Here is an 18,444-nt window from a genome sequence, read left to right on the forward strand (position 1 = left end):
CACACGTTCAGAGCGGCAAGTTTGGGATATGCACTTAATTTCTCACTGATTTACGTCAATTTTGTTCATTTTGACTTACTTCAGATGCACAAAGTGACGAATGGAACAAACTTTTCCCGTTTTGGTACGGCACGATTGCTCTGTGCCCTGATATGTTCCGGATACGATGTTGATTCCACTAAAACCTCGTGTTGACACTGATCTCCTGGAAGTTATATCATCCGATGCCGGTATAAACAAGATTTGAACTGGCTTGTCACTTCGAATATGTAATAAGAAAAGTAAAGGCTCTTCTATTGTTCTTAGCATGATTGCCTTGATTAAATATCCAAACGTTTGTTTTACACTTTCCTAAAGGAAAAGCCACATAGATCAGCGCTACTAGATTGTAAAAATGTTGCCCAACGCACGTTGAATGAGGACAAATTCGACTGCTCGATATTTGTTACTCTGTCAAACCGTAATTTCTTTATGCACGAAGACAAACATGTACTAAAACCGACGAGTACTAAAAACTATGATTCAAATAAAATGTACGTATTTTATAACCCTTTGCTGTACATGGAATTTTAAAGAAAAATTGTTGACATTTTTTCTAAAAACATTACATCATTGGTTTGTGTGTAAAACATGTAAAACAGTTATGTGCAAAGAAATGCAATTAGAAACGTAGATTTTAATCATTGAGCTGACAGATATACAAACAGTTTCCGAGATACGCTATTGTAGTGAAACGCTATAACCCGGGAAAAATCCGCGAAAGCCGAATACTGTTGCAATTACGTTTATTCTTCAAAGTCACAGAGTCACCTTCGTTCTCTGCACTTAATTTAAACAACAAATTAGGCGACTTTATGTAGAAACATTCAATTTTATGTGGGAAAACATTCGATGTAAAGAAAATAAATTCATCCTAAATAAACTTTTTTTCGTTATAAATACAACATTATTGATAGCAAAGCAAATGCAAATAATCATTGTCGTTACAATGTAAAGCAAATAAGTCAAAAATGTTTAGTTTTGAACAATTTTGTTGGACATTTTTTGATTATTTTTGCTTTAGCAACCTTGCGGTGGTCTGTGACGTTTGGGTCATTCATTCGAGCTGTCAAATGGTACGTAAATAATAACAAAATGGCTACCAAAAAGAAAAGCACCATGTGACAGGTGGATTGCGTTTCCTTTTAGCACACACAACGCGCGCACGCCTTGTTCACCAAGCGTACGTAATTTTTTCACCTGCTTTACCATTAATCACCGTGCGCTGGTTTATCACGGGTATCATTAGAGCAGGGAACAAGTTAAGCAGTGAAACAAAAAAACGTTGATCGATTTTATTTTTCTGTTGGACTGGCATCACCCGATTCCTTCTTCCATCCCCAGCCGAGTCGCGACACCACATCCAACTGGGAGTGAAAAGACGCGTGCGGGACTACATCATGCACTGTTCATTATTTCATAACATTGGCCACGACAATTACTCATCGCTGGTGCCGTTTGCGTCCGTGGCTGGTGGTGTTGGTGCGGAAGTGGTTCAATGTGCAGCGCCTGCCAGTGCGGTGGTGCTTGTTGCGACCAGTGTTGAAATCGGTGCTAATAACTGGCTTATAAAAAGGAGACGTTCCTGATTAATGCCATCGCATAGATACTGGTGCAGCTGATACACGCGCGTCCGTGCACCGTGTGTAGTTATTAAACCACAGCCGCAACACCCGCGGACATTCACGAGGTGTCAAAGGGACTGGTGGAGTTCGCGACTTTTTAGGCGCGAAAAGCTGTAGAAAAAGGAACATTAAGTTCAACCAACAAGCATTTCCCTAGTAGAAACGATTCAAACCTCCCGCAGGCAAGAACAAAAACCGTTCCTGTGACTGTTTAGTGCATAGTGTGTTTTTCGTGAGTTTTATGTGCGTGGGTGAACTGTGTGAGCACCTTTAGGTGGGTTAGAACAGCTGTGGTTAGGTGTTTTTTTCTTTCTTATGTTACTTCCACCAATCTTTTTGCTCCGATAGAGATCTAGTTCCGTGTTTGTTTTTTTTTTGGCCCGTAATCAAAACCTATACCTTTGCCCAATTTCGATACAGAAGGTAGAAACCAACAGTAAATAAAATGTAGCGAAAGAAGAATGTAAAAGTAAACTGCATTCCACGCAAATGTGTAGAGTATGTGGCCCACAGCCCAAGTGTACCGCGCAAATGGTTCGATTTCTAACTCCTTTAGAACAAAAAACCTTTCACCTGTGTGTGTGTTTTTTTTTGTTTCGATTGTTCATTTCATTATCATAGAAGAAAACGTAAAAAGACTCCGGGGTTTAGCACCCCCACATACGCTCTTTCATTTGCCTTCATCTCAACATACAAATTGTATCCTATTTTTGGGGTGCTCCCCGTGGGGGTTGTTCCTTTTTTTTTATTTCAACTCACACCACCCGCTTTTGCTTTCTTCCATACAGGGCGCAGAACATAGTGTGCATTGCTGCTGGGTGGGTTTCATCAATCAAACCCACATCAAACAGGCCCATTGGCTCCCGTCCTTCAATCAGCCAGGATTACTCTTAAAGAGGCACGCAGAACAACACAGCGCACCACATCAAGCATGCCACGAAATCGGAAAAAACACGCAGGTGTGTATTGGTTGTTTCGCATTTCGCGTACAAAATCCAGCACAAAGCACGCATACATTCGCGCACCGCACGATACCGTCTCGTGTCACTTTCCAGTGCGTGCTGCTGGCGTCCTTGAGCATAAGTTCGGTGTTTCATTTTAGGTTCACGGTTGACCTCGTTATGCGACACGAACGTTGCATTGCGTGTGTATGTAAGCATGAGCCCACAACGCTACAATGAGCAGTACGCAAACATTTCCTTCCCCTTCCAGGCAAGGCCATTGCGGTAAACATCGGCGATGCAGAAACTGGAGCGAACCATAATTTTATAATAGTTGTACTAATACATCATTTTTTTTAGAACCAAAGCACAGCGAAATTATCCGGGGGAAAATGCAATACTAGTACCCAAACTGGGCCACAACACCATCCATTGTGTTGGTGCCTTTGTTAAGGTATTGTTTTTTTTTTTCGTGTGTTAGAAACGAAACAATCACGAAAGCTAAACTCATACACCTGTGACTGCAGATTTGCTGCGTGTTGGTTAGTGTTCGCGACTGCGCACTGCCGTGAGGGTGATACAGGAGGTGAACAACTGTGCAACGACTGTGCACGGCCAATTTTCGATTCATCATTGCAAGTTGCGCGAACTTACTTTCATCTCACAAAGGTGTTTGTGGGATGCCGAGTGGTCGCCTCATTTGCCGTGTCATCAGTCAATTGGAACGTCAGTAGCAGAGAAAGAAATGTCCAATTTGATGGGAATGTAGAATTGGCACAAGATGGCATTTTTAAAAATATATCCGGTGCTCAAGGGCAAATATACGGTCGAGAATGCTTAAGGGGGAAAAACACAAATTGAGTGCTTTGCATTTCGTTGCTCATGGTCTAAGGAATAGCTCGTAGAATAACAGCAAACATAGATTTTTTTTGAAGACCGTATTGCATTTCCGAATAATTAATTTTGTTAAACAGCCAAAATGTTGCGAATGTATGAATTACGTGTCTGACAGTATTTTGATTAGACCAAAACTCTGACCATTGCAAGGAAGACTCTAAACATCCATAAAGTTAGCATAAGATAACATTTTACATCATTGGGTCAATTGAGATTAGAACATTTCCTTTAGTTCATGCAAGTTCTATGTGATTTTTGATTTCGTTTTAAAAATTACTGACATTGATCAACGAATGTTATTTTTTATTTGTTTTTCCTAAACCGTAAATCATTTATTGATGAATAGTACAATTTCGATTGCAAAGAAATGTGCAATACAGTACACAATACGTTGAAATCGTGTTGTAATTTGCGGTGTAGAGCGGGTCAGAAGGTGAGCTGAACGCGTATGGAGATAAGATAAGGGTTTAAGGCAGAAAAAAGAGCCCCCCCCACTACTAAACAATATAAGTAGCAGCACTTTTTGGAGCTTTGTAAATTCCTATCCTCATGTTTTTTTTTGTTCTCCTTCGTTTCTTCCTCAAAAACAAACTGCAGCCGCCGACAACTGGCAACAGAATAACGATCAGTCCGATGATGAAACGTCGAACGATAATGCGAGCACGTACTCGTGCCATTCGGAGACGCAACTAGCGGACGGTCACAACGGTAGCATCGAGTCGGGCGAGTCGGGTGAATCCGGTAGCAGCGGGTTCGAGAAGTACGAGGAGAAGCTGTTGCAGGCGATCGAGAATGTGTCGGATAAGGCGCAGCAGACGCGCATCAACGCGTTCCAGACGATCAACGAGGTGCTGGTGCACCACTACATCCCGGACTTTCTGGACGACCGGAAGGTGACGCTGATGGATGCGGTGGAGAAGTCGCTGAGACGTGGCAAGGGTGTGGAACAGTCGTGGGCCGCCCGGATCATACCGCTGCTGGTGATTCAGATCGAGGCGCTGGAGGATATTGGGGAGCTGGTGACGGTGCTGAAGCCGGTACTGCTCAGCACGGCCCAGGACGGTTCGGCCGCGTACGATGCCCGTGCGAAGTGTTGTGCTGCGCTCGGGTTGCTGTGCTTCGTCGGTGTGGATGATCTCGGCGAGATACTGCCGCTGATGAAGGTGCTGCAGAACCTGTTCGCTGGCAGCTTCCTGAAGGGTGATAATAGCCCGAGCGGTGCTACCAACGATGCCGGTGCACTGCACAGTGCGGCACTGAGCGCTTGGTCGCTGCTGCTCACACTGTTGCCGCCCGGTGAGTTTGTGGCGCTGATGGGCGGTGCTGCCGGTACCGGTGTCGTACCCTCCGTAGGCAATCTGGTCGGCATGCTGCAGAGCCCGATACTCGAGGTGCGCATGGTCGCGGGCGAAACGCTCGCACTGATGTTTGAGCTGGGCCGGCAACATGATGACGAATTTCTGGAAGAGGAGCTACCGCTGTTGATCGAGGCAGCCCAGAAGCTCGCCACCGATGCGCACAAGTATCGGGCGAAGCGGGATCGCAAGGTGCAGCGGGCCACGTTCCGGGACGTGCTGCACTATCTGGAGGAAGACATTTCGCCCGAAATTGGCATCAAGTTTGGCCGGGAGCTGCTGGTGCTGAACACGTGGGCCACCCATCACCAGTACACGTGTCTGCGGAATGCGCTCGGGTTTGGCATGAACGTGCACCTGGCGGAGAACGTGTTTGTGCGCGAGGTGCTCCAGCTCGGGCCGAAGATGGACGAACCGGAACGGCTACGGAAAACCGTGAAAGCCGAACAGCGTTTCATTAATGCAGCCGCGTTCAAGGCGCGCACGATTTCCCGCGGCAAAAATCGCGACAAACGATCATTCGCGCTGAATTAGGCTGGGCCGCGCCGTTTAGTTGTTTCTGTTTTAATTCCCCTTCATTTTTGGGTCGGGTGTGAGGAGATAACTCTGTTCGTTTTTCTTTACCACCCTGCCCACACTCTCTGTGCATTACTTAATCCCAATCATTTTCAATGCCAGATATATAGGATAATGATAAGTCTCTCGCAAGGAAAATATTATACTGCAAAATGGTTTGGCACACTAACAGCCAGGTAGAAGGAGTATGTTCGAGTGCGCTTCGTTGTATTGTTTGTTGTATGTTTGTATTGTTTTGTTTGTTACTTGCAGCCTGCGATAAGGTTCGTTCGCACTAGGGAGTGATTTTGCTCCACTAGCATCAGTCTTTAGCAACCAACTACCTTACTTTCACGTAGGGTAAAACACATAAGTTGTAAGAAGACCGCACGGTCCCATCAACAACCCATGCTAAGTGTTTACTGTCTTGTTTATATGTTTGTTTTTTTTTTATCGGTACAACAACCTGCAGAGGTCAAGGCCTGTCATTTTTGGCTCTCTTTGACTTTATTTACCCGCAGCTGGATAGTCAGTTCTGCGTACGAGGAGATAGGTTCGGATAGGGTTTTTAATAGCGGTTGTCGTGTGAAGACTTGCGCCGCTACTAATACACCACCGGGCCGCCCTAAAACAAGTTTATACGTTATACAGTTTAAAACAAATTCATTACTTTATACCCTCCTTAATACCGAACGCTTTACGCAACGGCATTGTAGCGCCTTTTACGACGCAACTAGCAAATTAGCAAATTGACGAGAAGATAGCGAAACTAGCATCCGGTTCAGCTAGGTCTACGGTCGATGAGTTATATCGGGTGTAATGTGTATGTTCGTGTGTGTGTGTGTGTGTGTGTTTAGCAAAAGGAAAGAATCTACTCTTATAACATTGTAAATAATCGAACGTCGTCATACAATGGAATTCGCGCTGGAGGAGCTTGCAGCGTACGAGTACACTTGCGTTAGGATGTTAGTATGTCCGTTTTTTTTTTTAATTTTTAATTCTTCACAATTTTTGCGCCCGTTTGCGTGACCGCGCACGCGTGCACGTGTTTTGCGCAACAGATAAGCGAAATGTAATCGAACTATTTTTTTTCGTTTGGGTTAAACATGTATGAAATGCTCAATAAAATTGATCTTACAGGACGGATTAAAGCAGATCAGAACTTTATCGATCTTCAGTTAATTAAGCACATAAACTCATGATGCTCAGGATATCGTTTAAGTGGGGGTGGAAAATGAATGAGAAATGGGAGAGTCAATAACCAAAATAAATACAACGAAGATTCCCAGTGGTATTTATAGTTATCTTGCTCTATTTAAAGCTCTATTATTGGAAGAGACTTTCTAAAGGGTCTAAGATATAGGATCAGCGTAGGTTGAAAGCAAGTCGGTGTAGATAACATTTCCATAGAATAAATATTCCTCTAAAATTGGCAATATTAGTACACGACATCCTTACTTATGGATTACGGACGAACCAGACAGATTTCCAGAGCAAGAGAAAACAACCACCACCCACAGACATATGGAATAAGTGGGAGAGGATTGGGGCGAAGAACGAGCTGCAATTTTTCAGCATATAAGAGGGTATTCCGCAATAATTCTTAACAGCTTCTGGCCGCATTGTACCTTCTGGAGTTCTGGGATGAGGCTGCCGATGGCCATCGTTTGGGGAATGTACTGGAGTTTGCATCCGGTAGGTTCTACCGGACCTTGACTAGCACTCCTACCAAATGTACCTCCTCCTACCCCCGAAATTGATTAACCCCCTTTCCTACCCCCTTTCGGTTCCAAAAATCGTTTCAAGTGCGGTAATGCACTGTAAATTGCGAATCGATATTTTATGCGCCTAAAAGTAGGCTTTCCGTAGCACGTGAAATTTTGAACTGTCGGATGGAGTGGTTCTGGAGGTAATCACTGCTGCTGGTTGTCCACCTGTAGAAAAGAGCATCCGACCAACTCCCCCCCCCCCCCCACCCACAAAACATTAGGGACGCGGCACGATTTGTTTGACAACTGATCGAAACGGTGCACGTCGTGATAAGGCGCGTCGTTGAAGTGTTCCAGCACCACGCCACGTTCCCACCCACCAAACCGGTGTCACAACCGCTGAGATTAATCCACAAAACATAGATAAACCCTCAACGGCGCACCATCACCAGTGGCAGTGCGCGGAGGTTGCTGAAGATTCCCCTCGAAGGTTGCGTAGCCAGCCACCGTACCGGACTGCACGTTAATGGGGGTGTAATGTTTACCGAAACGAGGCAAAAACATAATCTTCCCCTCTCTCCCAGCGATGGCACGGGATGATCTGCCACTACCGGCAAAAGCATCATTCGCGCACTCTTGAAAAGCGTTTTTCCTCGGGGTGAATGTACAATCGCATTCATACAGAAGCACACACCCTATACCCCATTAAGTCGCAAAAACTGTCGGCTTCATGTTTCCATTGTTTGTGGTACAAATTATACGTCATCGCACTTGGCAAGGAAAGCACCAGCACCAGCGACAGTGAAGGGGCCAGTAATCCAGCACCAGGCGGTACTTGGAAGAGTTCCCGTGGGATGCACGATTAGGAACAGAAGAGGGCAGAAAGGGGAAGGGGAGGGGTGGTCGGCTGGGAAGAGATGGAGGGAATGTTTTATGTTACGGCCGGTCCGAAAGTGAATTACAGATGGCTTTTCGCTTCACTGCTTTCGGATTTTTCTTCCCGTCTTGTTTTTTTTTGTCTCTTTTGATTACAAAGCAAAAAGGGTCGTTTGGGCAAAGTTTTTCCAATTTTCCTAACCCGGCTGTTGGGGTTCCGGTTTTCCTCCAAATCCCTCTTATTATGAGCGTATGACCCGGCTTGACGAGATGCGAGAGAAGCTCGTGGGGGGTGTTGTTTCTTTTGCTTTAAGCAGACTTTTCCTTTCTGATCTCCATTTTAGTAAGGTTTTCCCTTCGTGATCTTCATTTGTTAGTGTCGAATAGGTAGGAATGTTTTATTTCATTGTATTTAAATTATGTTAAGTGTAGAACTTCTTTCAGGTCGTCCCTCTTTAAACTACTTTTATGAACGTAAAGTAAATACAAATCGTTTCCTTCGAACCACCACACACACACAAGCACGTGGAAAAATGGTGTCGGAAAACGATATCTCTTCATTATGTCATCTCAATCGAATTACACCGGCTTGTGATTTATTGTTGCCGACACAGCTAGTCGAAGGGTGCACACGGATAATTTCATTACTTTCTAATTATTTTAGATGCACTTGTGCGAACGCCAACCCAGCCGAACTGGATGGCCGAATATCCTAATTCCATTATAACCCTCCGGTCTGTCCTGACGGAACTGCTGCTGTCGGTGTGCGAAAGGTGTCCCCGGGACCGGAGATATCCTCCGACTGGCACAATGGGATTTTGTCTTTGTTTACGACCCGTTACGTTAGGGTGAACACTGCTTTTACCCTTGAAACAATCACTCAACTGCCAGTACATGCGCGTTGCTGGAGTGTCGAAACTACCTTCTTTCGGTGGAAGATCGGCCCGGATACCACGGGAAACGATGTGACACACCGTGCCGAGCAGCAAACACCGCCACGAAGATCTAAAGGCAGGCACAATGACCCATCGATCGTGCGCTGCACAGATCGCACCAGCCAGAAGTCGCGCGGCATCATAATTGAGTGCCTGCAACCGCCGAGCAATTAACGGAAATAGCCAGAAAAGGCAAACGATCTCCGCAACCGCGCTGACTGATTATGACTGACAAACATATTGGAATGATTAAGCCAACACCGACACACACAGCCGGCACGGGAGTTTTCCGTTTCGGCCCTGGAAAATCATCATTCCCCGCACCGTTACACGGATCCTGGTCACGGCACCAGACAATAAATTATGCAGCCGTGTGCGCGCTCTCGCTCCCGCGTCGTCGCCTGCATGCAATTAGAAGCAAGGTGGTGAAAGTGCATCTCATCCCCTTCCCTGCCTGCTGAACCCCTTCCCGTGGGTGTACCACGTGGAAAACTCCGTGGTGAGCTAAAAAAAGGAAAACCGGGAGAAAACCATGCCGCCAGAATCTTTTCGCCTCTGCTGTGTGTTTGCTGAGAGTGTGTCACAATGAATAAATTATAATTAAAATGAAATCACATTTTTAGACTTGTCAGACACCCGATGGTCCCGATGCGTACTCTGCGAGAGAAAGAGAGAGTGAGAGTGAGGCCGCACCGCGTTAGGAGGATGCCGGATTCGATCGGTGTAGTATCGTTGGCGCTAGGCGCGATGTTCGCGCTTACAGTGAAGTTGTTTTGCAACATCAACAGCGAGAGCAGGAGGTTTCGGGTGGAACACACTACTACGACACGCCGGGGAAAAGTGAAACCGATTTGTACTACGCTCGGAAGTAATCAGTTGCGTACTCGTCAATGCGTGTCTGGGTGCGATACGTTTTGCACCACCATTTTTGCATTCATAGTTTGCATAAAGAGTCGTAAAGTCGCTTGAACATTCGGCACGAAACAACCAAACAAAAAAGAATGAAAGATGCAGTGGTGAAGTATGGGCAGATGCAGGAGGAAAAAACTCCGACAAACACGTGTGTAAGGGGTGACAAGAGCAGTGAGATCCAATTAATTTGCCATCGATTAGCTGGAAACTTTGAAACTTCACGCCTGTCTCACTTAATTGGTGATTCTTTCAAACTTATTCATGTTGACAAGTTTATAGGAACAGAAGAAAAACAAAGAAGACTCTTTGGGTGACAGCATCACGGATGTTGAAGAATCTCATTTTAAATACTTTTGAGGGAGATTCTTTGTGATAATCCTTTAAGACAGAACTCCAGGAAGTTGTTCCAGGGATAACATCTTTTACTATCTTAAGCATAAAGGGACCTTGTAGAAAAGTCGCATGAAACAGAGAGATCGTAAGGAAAAACTGTGTGGTAATTGATATAAGAGAGCAGAAGAGATGATATCTCCGGGTTAGGTTCTAGAATGTACTGGATTTTGGATAACCTTGAGGGTTGTAGTCAAAATGGATATAGTTGACATGAAGTTGGGGCTTTTGCACTCACACTAGGGCTCCTTCAATTGTTACGTAACGCTGATTTCGGGGGAGGGGGTTTGTTACATAGGGAGCAGTGGGGAAATTAATTCAAACTCTCAAACAAATTTTTTATCTTATGTCAACACCCCGGTAGCAGCAACTAGTTACCAAACTAGATTATGACACACATCTCAGCGCGGTACACGTTACGCTGCCCCAGCCTGCCAAGCACTTTTGCCGACAATGCCTCACCTGCCTGCTGCACGACGTCCAGCACTGCGGCAGGATTTATGAGCCTCGGTTCAGCTGACAGCATTGGCTAGATCGCCAATGACAGATAAACGGATTCGGATGTGGACACCGGCCGTGCATGTGCAAGCGACTGTGGCCGTGTGTGCGTGCCCAGGATGCGAAAGTGCAACCGTCGTCTGTTGGCAGCACGGGCCAGAATATCAATGGGCATGGAGGTTGTCGCGTACCGGTGCTGATCTCAGTTGATGTTGCCGCTGTTTGCAAGATCTTCGATTTAGACCTACTTAAAAGAAAGGAAAGATTGGATGATTGCGGTGACGGTACGAGTTAGAACCAAACTTATGACACCATTTACGGGATGTTTAACAATTTATTCCCAATTCATTAAGCTCTTAACTGAATGCAGTTTAAAACATAATTAAAATATTTTAAATCTTTTATTGTTATAGCTGATGTAGAACGTCAATCGAGACAGAAAGGACATTAAAACGACCAAAATGTCTATTTTTACTTTAGTTTTCTATTCTTGTTTGCTTATTTCGTTCAATAACTAACTACTTCATTTAGTAAACAATCATTCATTGAATACTTAATTTAGTAAATTCGGTTTCATAGTTCATTTAAATTATTTATTATTTATCTTTTAATTGTGTTGATTAACTTTATTTGTTGTTTAGTCCCACTGCTTTTACTTTTCCAATTTATAAACGTACTTATTTATTACTTACCATAACCATTGTGCTGTTTTCAAGTGATTGTTTTATGACTTTGTGCATTTACGATTTGTTTTGAATAGACGCATAACATTGTGGTGCTCCTTTGTTTAATGTTTTAATAATTTTCCTCAATTGAGCCATTTTATGGTAGTTTTTTACCATAAAGTCAGGCAAAGGTTCATTACCTCGTGTTTCATACGCACAAATGCCTTCAAAAATGCCGGTAAAATGGTTCAGTTGGACTTCGCGGTTCGGTTGCAGTAATTACGGGCCTAATAGGAGGGTAAAGTGCTAGATAGTGCCGGTCCGCTACGCAGCTGGAATAAGAAAAGTTTAGCTTTATGAGTTATTTACCACTCCCCCGAGTGACATGTTTTATCTTTGCGCCCCAAAATTTCCCTGAGAATGAACGAGTGTGTATAATGTGTTTGTGTGATAATCTAGCGATCAAGAGGGCAATAAGAGTAAAACATATTTAATAAATGATATAAAAGATAATTAGCTAAAAGAGTCACTGGTTTAAAATATTCTATGATTCTTAAAACTTTAAGTAATGAGATGTAAAAGATAATATAATTATTATTGTTATTTAATTTTCATGAACGTTGGATGAACATTTCACATCAAAAGTTTGTAATACACTGTACAAATGGTGCCTAATCGAAGTAAATTTAAGCATTACATTCATTGAGTTTACTATAGACAAAAAAGCACTTAACTTTACAAAAAAACACCTATAATAATAAAACATTGTAGTTAACGAAGTAAAAACTCCAAAAAATTCACTCGTCCATAAATAAAAGAATGAACTGCCGCACACACGCGCAAGCGAAGCTGAAAGCCACGCCCACTTATCGCGTGCCATCAACCCTTCACCAGGTCGTGTGCGTGCGTGTGGCCACGTGTGTTGAGAAATGAATGAAATGAACCCTGTGCTAGGCAAAGGGGATGCAGCTGCCACACAGAGGGTATTACGGAATTTTTGGGTGGATGTGTGGCCAAAAACCCCGAAACCCGAAAGACTTCCGGCAATTCCTTGGAGACAGCGAGATGGCGCGGCATGGGGAGAAGGTGTTGTAGAATCTCGCTTGTCTAACGTACGTCACGAGGCTGCTAAATCGATAATACCCCCCGAAAAAGGTGGAAAGCTTATCTGAACGAGATCTTGTGTTTATCCGTGTCCGCCATCCTCCCACAAAAAAAAAAAATTAGGTATCCTTTTTGTTCCGATGCCCGGTTGTTGGTGTTTGTGTGGTGCGATGGTGGGGATACGCAGAAACCCGATGCCCGATTCGTTCGTCAGCCGTATTTTGCGAGATCGGATGGTGTACTAGGGGGGGTGGGAGTGAGATTCCAGTAGCGGCAGCTTGGAGATGGTATCAGCAAACGGCGCCATATGTCCGGACGGAGTCGGAGCAAAACAGCGAGCTCAAAGCGACCGAGTGAGCGAGTGAGCCAGCTCGTCATGATGTTTTGGGAGGGGGGGATGGGGGTGAGACCTCCATTGCCAGATCCCGTCCACCCCCATCCAGGACCTGAGTGGGGGTGGAGGTGGAAGGTAGAGACATGGCCGGCAGGACATGCTGGACATCGTGTGTAAGGGACCGGGTGGCTACGCCCTCGCGGACCTTATTCGCATGTTTACGAGGGAGAAGGAGGGGGTAGGCGACAGGGGGATGGTGAAATGGGAGCATGGCGGTCCAGTGTGTGTGTGTGTGTGTGCGATGGGATGGGATGGCCGCGGGATGCCTAGAGTCGTACATGTCGCCATAGTTAGTAGCGCTTCGTGACCGTGCCCTTTTGCACCCTTGGTTGGTGGTTGTGGGTTGTGGGGGTTCATGGGGATACGCGAGCGGGGATTCGAGCGTGCGCGCGCGCGTGCGTGCGTGTGTATATGTGTGTATGTGTGTTTGAGCGGATGCCGTGTAAGCACCCGGTCAGTAAATACCCGACAGTATCGCTGCGACAACGAGATTGAGATATATCGTGCCACGGTTTGCACGGTTTTTTGTTCTCCCGCGGGCATCATAACCTGGTGACCGGGGCATTCTGACGCGTACGCCCGGTACTGTACGACCGGACACGGTTGGCGATGGTCTGCGGCGGGCCACATGACGTACCGTGAACAGGATCGCATCCCGTGTCAAGAACAATACGCGTTGTGCACTGATTTGTGTGGAGAGCGTCACGCATCTGCAATAGCCAACTGCATGGCGCGGGACTGCCGGCAGTGGTACTGAACAGCAACCAGGTGCGAGATCCTTGTGCGACATACATCCGCGCCTAGTGGCGCAACACGGTGGCTTTGGGGGTGCAGGCATATACCGCGAACCATGTTGGTACCACCGGACATGATCACCGTGCAGTCGAAGACGATCTACCAGATTAACAAGTACTACGCGGAGAAGGTGCAGGTGCGCATGGGCAACATCGCCATCGTGCTGCGCGAGATCTGCAAGATCGTGCAGGAGGTGCTGCGCGAGGTGGAGGTACAGGAGCCGAGGTTTATCTCCAGCCTGGTGGAGTGCAATGGCCGGTAAGTTGGAGTTGACGAATAGCTGGAATACCCGGGTGCTCTGGAGGGCGCTACAAACAGACATTCCGTTTCAGGTTCGAAGGCCTGGAGGTGATATCGCCGACGGCTTTCGAGGTCGTGCTGTACCTCAACCAGATGGGTGTGTTCAACTTCGTCGACGACGGATCACTCCCCGGTGCGGCGGTGCTGAAGCTGAGCGACGGCCGCAAGCGCTCCATGTCGCTGTGGGTCGAGTTCATAACCGCGTCCGGTTATCTGTCCGCCCGGAAGATCCGGTCCCGGTTCCACACGCTCGTCGCCCAGGCGGTGGAGAAGTGCCCGTACCGGGACATGGTGAAGCTCGTGCCGGACACGACCGAGGTGAAGTTGCGCATCCGGGAACGGTACACCGTCCAGATAACGCCCGCGTTCAAGTGCACCGGCATCTGGCCACGGTCCGCCGCCCACTGGCCGATCCTCAACATACCCTGGCCCCATCCCGCGCTCGTCGCGGAGGTTAAAACCGAAGGGTTCGATCTGCTGTCGAAGGAGAGTGTCATCCTGCAGGGGAAGAACGCTAACGTCGAAGGTGACGCTTGGTTGCTGCACTTCACCGAGGCGGAGAATCGGTTGCTGCAGGGCGGCTACCGGAAGCGTTGCCTCAGCATCCTCAAGACGCTGTGCGACCGGCATCTGGATCTACCCGGCGCACCGATCGGGTACTACCACCTGAAGACGCTACTGCTGTACGAGTGTGAGAAGCATCCGCGCGAAACGGAGTGGGATGCGGGCTGTGTGGCGGATCGTTTGAACGGCATCTTTCTGCAGCTGATCTCCTGCCTGCAGTGTCGCCGGTGTCCGCACTACTTCCTCCCAAGCCTGGACCTGTTCAAGGGCAAATCGCCGACGGCACTGGACAACGCGTCCAAGCACGTGTGGCGCCTCTGCCGGGACATACTAACCAGCAGCAAAGCGTTCGATCGGCTGTAGTAGTGCACAGGATCGGCCCCCTGTCGACCATATCAGCAGCGGAACGAGCCGTTGCGAGTGTCGCTTGGACACACACATTTCAAGCCGCCAACCCGGGGACGTTAAACGGACCCGTTGTACGCGGTAGTATACGAGACGGTTGGGAAGACGAGTGTGTAGTGGTTGGCGAAAACGCTTAACGTTATAAACGTTGCCAGCAAGAGGAGAACGAGCCGAAAACAAACGTTGTATACGATGTGTCTGCCTTAGTTTTGTGGTTTGTTTGCTAAAGTGACTTCCTAAATCAATCGCTAGTGTACGGAGTAAACGAGTGAGCAGTATACTAGGACGCGTACGCACGTGACGTGCGTGAGTTAGTGTAAGTTAGTTTGTACAATTGTATTCTAGTTTTGTTGTCACGTCGTATGGTACGTAATGGTTTTTTTTTTAAATTTTTTCTCCATCTCTCTCTCCTGCTAGTGCTTCTCTTTAGAGGATTCTGTTTCTGTTTCCAATCCGAAATAAAGGTCATATTACACTAGTGACATTGTGCGTGATATCTTGGGTTAGGTGTTTAAGGTGTCCTTGTTGCCATTACTTGGGTTGCTTCCAGGGTGTTGTGGTGCGAAAAAAAACACACCGTTTTTAATCGGTTTAATTAAAGGTGCAAGTCAAAAAACAGTACCCATCGGTATCGGTTTGTTTCGTGAATTTTGTGTGTAAATATTAAGAGAAAACGAAACAATCACTTTGCCAACGGGAAATGTGTTAAGTTGGGGCTCTGTAATCGCTTATGTATGGAAGTAAATCGTATTTTGTGAAACAAGGGAAATTTTTGATGACATTCTTAAACAAAACATTTACTTAAATGACATTTAGGCAAAAAAGGACGATTAAGGTGCGTCTAAACGATAGAATTAAAAAAAAATAAACTCGAATTGATTTTGTAATTTATAATATTATTTATTTCGGGAAACTACTGCTCAGTATTGGCGTCTGATAAATTATTATATTAGATTCGTTACAAGTGATTAATCATCCACATGGAAACACAGTACTATTACCACGCAAATAAAATCTAACGCACAATCAAACCAAACCAAACAAGAGCAACAAAATGAAAGAAACACTACAGCACAACCGTGCTTGGTACGAGCATAACAACATTCAATTATCGCGCCCCAAAGTGCGTAGTTAATCGCATTAATTAATGCCACATTCCGGCACTAATAATGATATCAGCCCGGGCACGATTTAAAACGATCGCCATCACCGCCCATAGACCGGGCATCTTTCGTCCGCTTGCCGTGTAGCATGTTGTGTGTGTGTGTGTGTATGTGGGTAGAGCTTTTGCTTTTTGTAACAAAGCTCAACACTTACTGTGGTCTTAAGGGCAGCAAAAGAAAAGAAAGCGAGCGAGCATTGCCAAAGAAACTCGGGTGGAAAACGTTCTTAATGGTGGCCTTAAAACTTACGAGCGGGGGGAAAAACAATGAAAAGCAAAATTAAAATTACAAACATGGAAGCAACAACAACAAAAAATGGGAGCAGTCAAACGGAGAAGAACAAACACTGCTGAAAGATGGTTTAAGAAGGTTCCATGCTGCTGTTCTGGATATCGGCAGATGGAAAATCCCCCTCCTTCGGAAGCAGGACCCAACTGCACAAACACTAATTTATGAAGGTGCGCTCATCGTACGAATGTGACCCCTCGGGAACATGGGCTGTCCATGCTTTTTTTTGCCATTGAAACATTTATTTTTTTCCTTTCGCTCCATCCCCTCTAAGGGATCGGTATCGCGTCTAAGAGGAGAGTCTATTAACAATTAAATTGTAAGACAAGCGACCGATTTGCTATCTCCGTGTGCGGGGAGGACTATAAAGGAATAAAATAGAATAAAACATGCTACACACAACCACAACCACCAGGAGGGAGGAGAGGGGAGTTATAAATGTGGACGGTTTTGGGTCCGCTTCGTTTGGCTGCCGGTTTGTGGACGGTCACAGTTTTATGATTTGATGATTTTTTAGAGCTTGCTAATGTGCGTCGTTTTTATGAGGTTTCGGTTTTGCTTCTGCTGCTTGAGAGAAACCCCGAACTAGAATTGGGGCAACGAGAGCGTCTGGAAGATGGTGGGCTGAGGGTGAGAAGGAGTGGGAAGAAGGAAGGGGGGAAAGGAAGGAGAAGGAGGATGAGGAGTACCTTAACTTAAAACAAAAATCCCGATTGCACTCAACAGAAAAAAAAAGGTTTTTGCATCTAATTAATATTTCATCTCCTCGTATTAAACCCATTTGCTTGTGTAATTGCATACATTTAGGGGTTTAACAAAATATAATTTTTTAAATTTTCTATATAACTGTTGACAAAATAAAAACACTATCGTGTTTAACACGGGGTACTTATTGGGACGAGGAGACGGAGAGAGTGATTAAAATGACAAACAATGCAGAGGTTGATGAAACGGTTTTTTTTTGCTTTGCCTTGCGAACGTGCTGTGAGCTGCATCGGGAATCAGGCGATAGCATTTGCAATGGAAATGGTTTGCTGGAACAAACAGCTGCCGTTGCGAGTGGAAGGGTTTCGGAGCATGTTAATAACAAATTAAGCCACCATTCTTTAAAAGGTTTATATTAAACATAAATATTAAAAAAGTATCGGATGTTTTGTGCAAAAATCGAGTGAATATTGAGCGAATTCTAAGAAATGGCAACGAACCAGTCCGAACGCTAGTCCGATTGGAACGTGCCTGGGAACGGATGACATTCTGCACATCCATCATACGTGTGTAACTTTGTATGCGATCGGGCAGGCGCAAGTTATCACATTTTAATCGACCCAAAACACAACGGAGCGTCCGAAGGTTTGCAAAGAGAAAAAGTAAAAACGGTAAGCAATGGAACTCATCAACCAGTTTATGCGCGTACTGTCGCGAGTCGGTTACATTTAATAATTTTATTGATATCCCGATGACGCGTGGTGCATACGGAAGTGCCGCGTGAGTGCCGGCCTCTGGTGGAATAGATACGCTGCGTCCGAAGCTAAACGCACTGAGTAGAGGGATTCCTGTAGTAAAATATTAGAATGAAAAGCAAAATTAATAAAACACGCTGTTAAAGTTAGAATAAAATTTTTAAAAGTTAAATTATACAAATAAAACATAAAAAATTGTTGATTTAAAACATAAACATTGTAAAGAAACATATGAAAAATCAAGCATAAAGTAATAAAGACATAAATGAAGAATAGAAAAGCATAATAAAATTAAAAAAGGAACATATTACAAAAAAAAGTTGAAAATCAACCAAAACAGGGGTTTCAAACTAATAAAAATAAACTAAAAAAAACACAATACAAAAAATTAAAAACAAATAGTAATAAATCGTGCACCAAAAGTGCATAAAAATCATAAATCAAGGCCAAATCAGTTATTGATAAAAAAAACGAAATAAAGATGTGAAGAAAATACTTAAAACACAACCTAAGAATCGAATCCAAAGAAAAGCAAAACTGTACCGAACGGAAGGATAAGAATCTTTGCACCGAT

At 45.2% G+C, this 18,444-nt stretch overlaps 2 protein-coding genes across 4 annotated transcripts; both read left to right on the forward strand.

Moving 5' to 3' along the window:
* Positions 1-1,153: 1,153 nt before the first annotated feature.
* On the forward strand, positions 1,154-5,619 carry LOC128306399 (interferon-related developmental regulator 2). Of its 2 annotated transcripts, none has more exons than XM_053043908.1 (3): positions 1,154-1,222; positions 2,453-2,623; positions 4,100-5,619. In XM_053043908.1, exons 2-3 carry the CDS (start codon positions 2,596-2,598, stop codon positions 5,389-5,391), a joined length of 1,320 nt encoding a protein of 439 aa, XP_052899868.1. In that variant the 5' UTR covers positions 1,154-1,222; positions 2,453-2,595; the 3' UTR covers positions 5,392-5,619. The 2 variants fall into 2 exon arrangements, with proteins under 2 accessions (XP_052899868.1, XP_052899867.1); XM_053043907.1 differs by lacking the exon at positions 1,154-1,222 and adding an exon at positions 1,334-1,938.
* An 8,073-nt stretch (positions 5,620-13,692) lies between these two features.
* Positions 13,693-15,958, forward strand: LOC128306972 (protein mab-21-like). Of its 2 annotated transcripts, XR_008287603.1 has the most exons (3): positions 13,693-13,948; positions 14,023-15,275; positions 15,377-15,958. XR_008287603.1 is itself a non-coding variant. In XM_053044658.1 (2 exons), exons 1-2 carry the CDS (start codon positions 13,746-13,748, stop codon positions 14,915-14,917), a joined length of 1,098 nt encoding a protein of 365 aa, XP_052900618.1. In that variant the 5' UTR covers positions 13,693-13,745; the 3' UTR covers positions 14,918-15,364. The 2 variants fall into 2 exon arrangements, 1 of the variants encoding a protein (XP_052900618.1); XM_053044658.1 differs by lacking the exon at positions 15,377-15,958 and having other exon boundaries at positions 14,023-15,364.
* The last annotated feature ends 2,486 nt before the right edge of the window (positions 15,959-18,444 follow it).

This window comes from Anopheles moucheti, chromosome X (assembly GCF_943734755.1).
Source record: "Anopheles moucheti chromosome X, idAnoMoucSN_F20_07, whole genome shotgun sequence".
NCBI classification, from domain to species: Eukaryota; Metazoa; Arthropoda; class Insecta; order Diptera; family Culicidae; genus Anopheles; species Anopheles moucheti.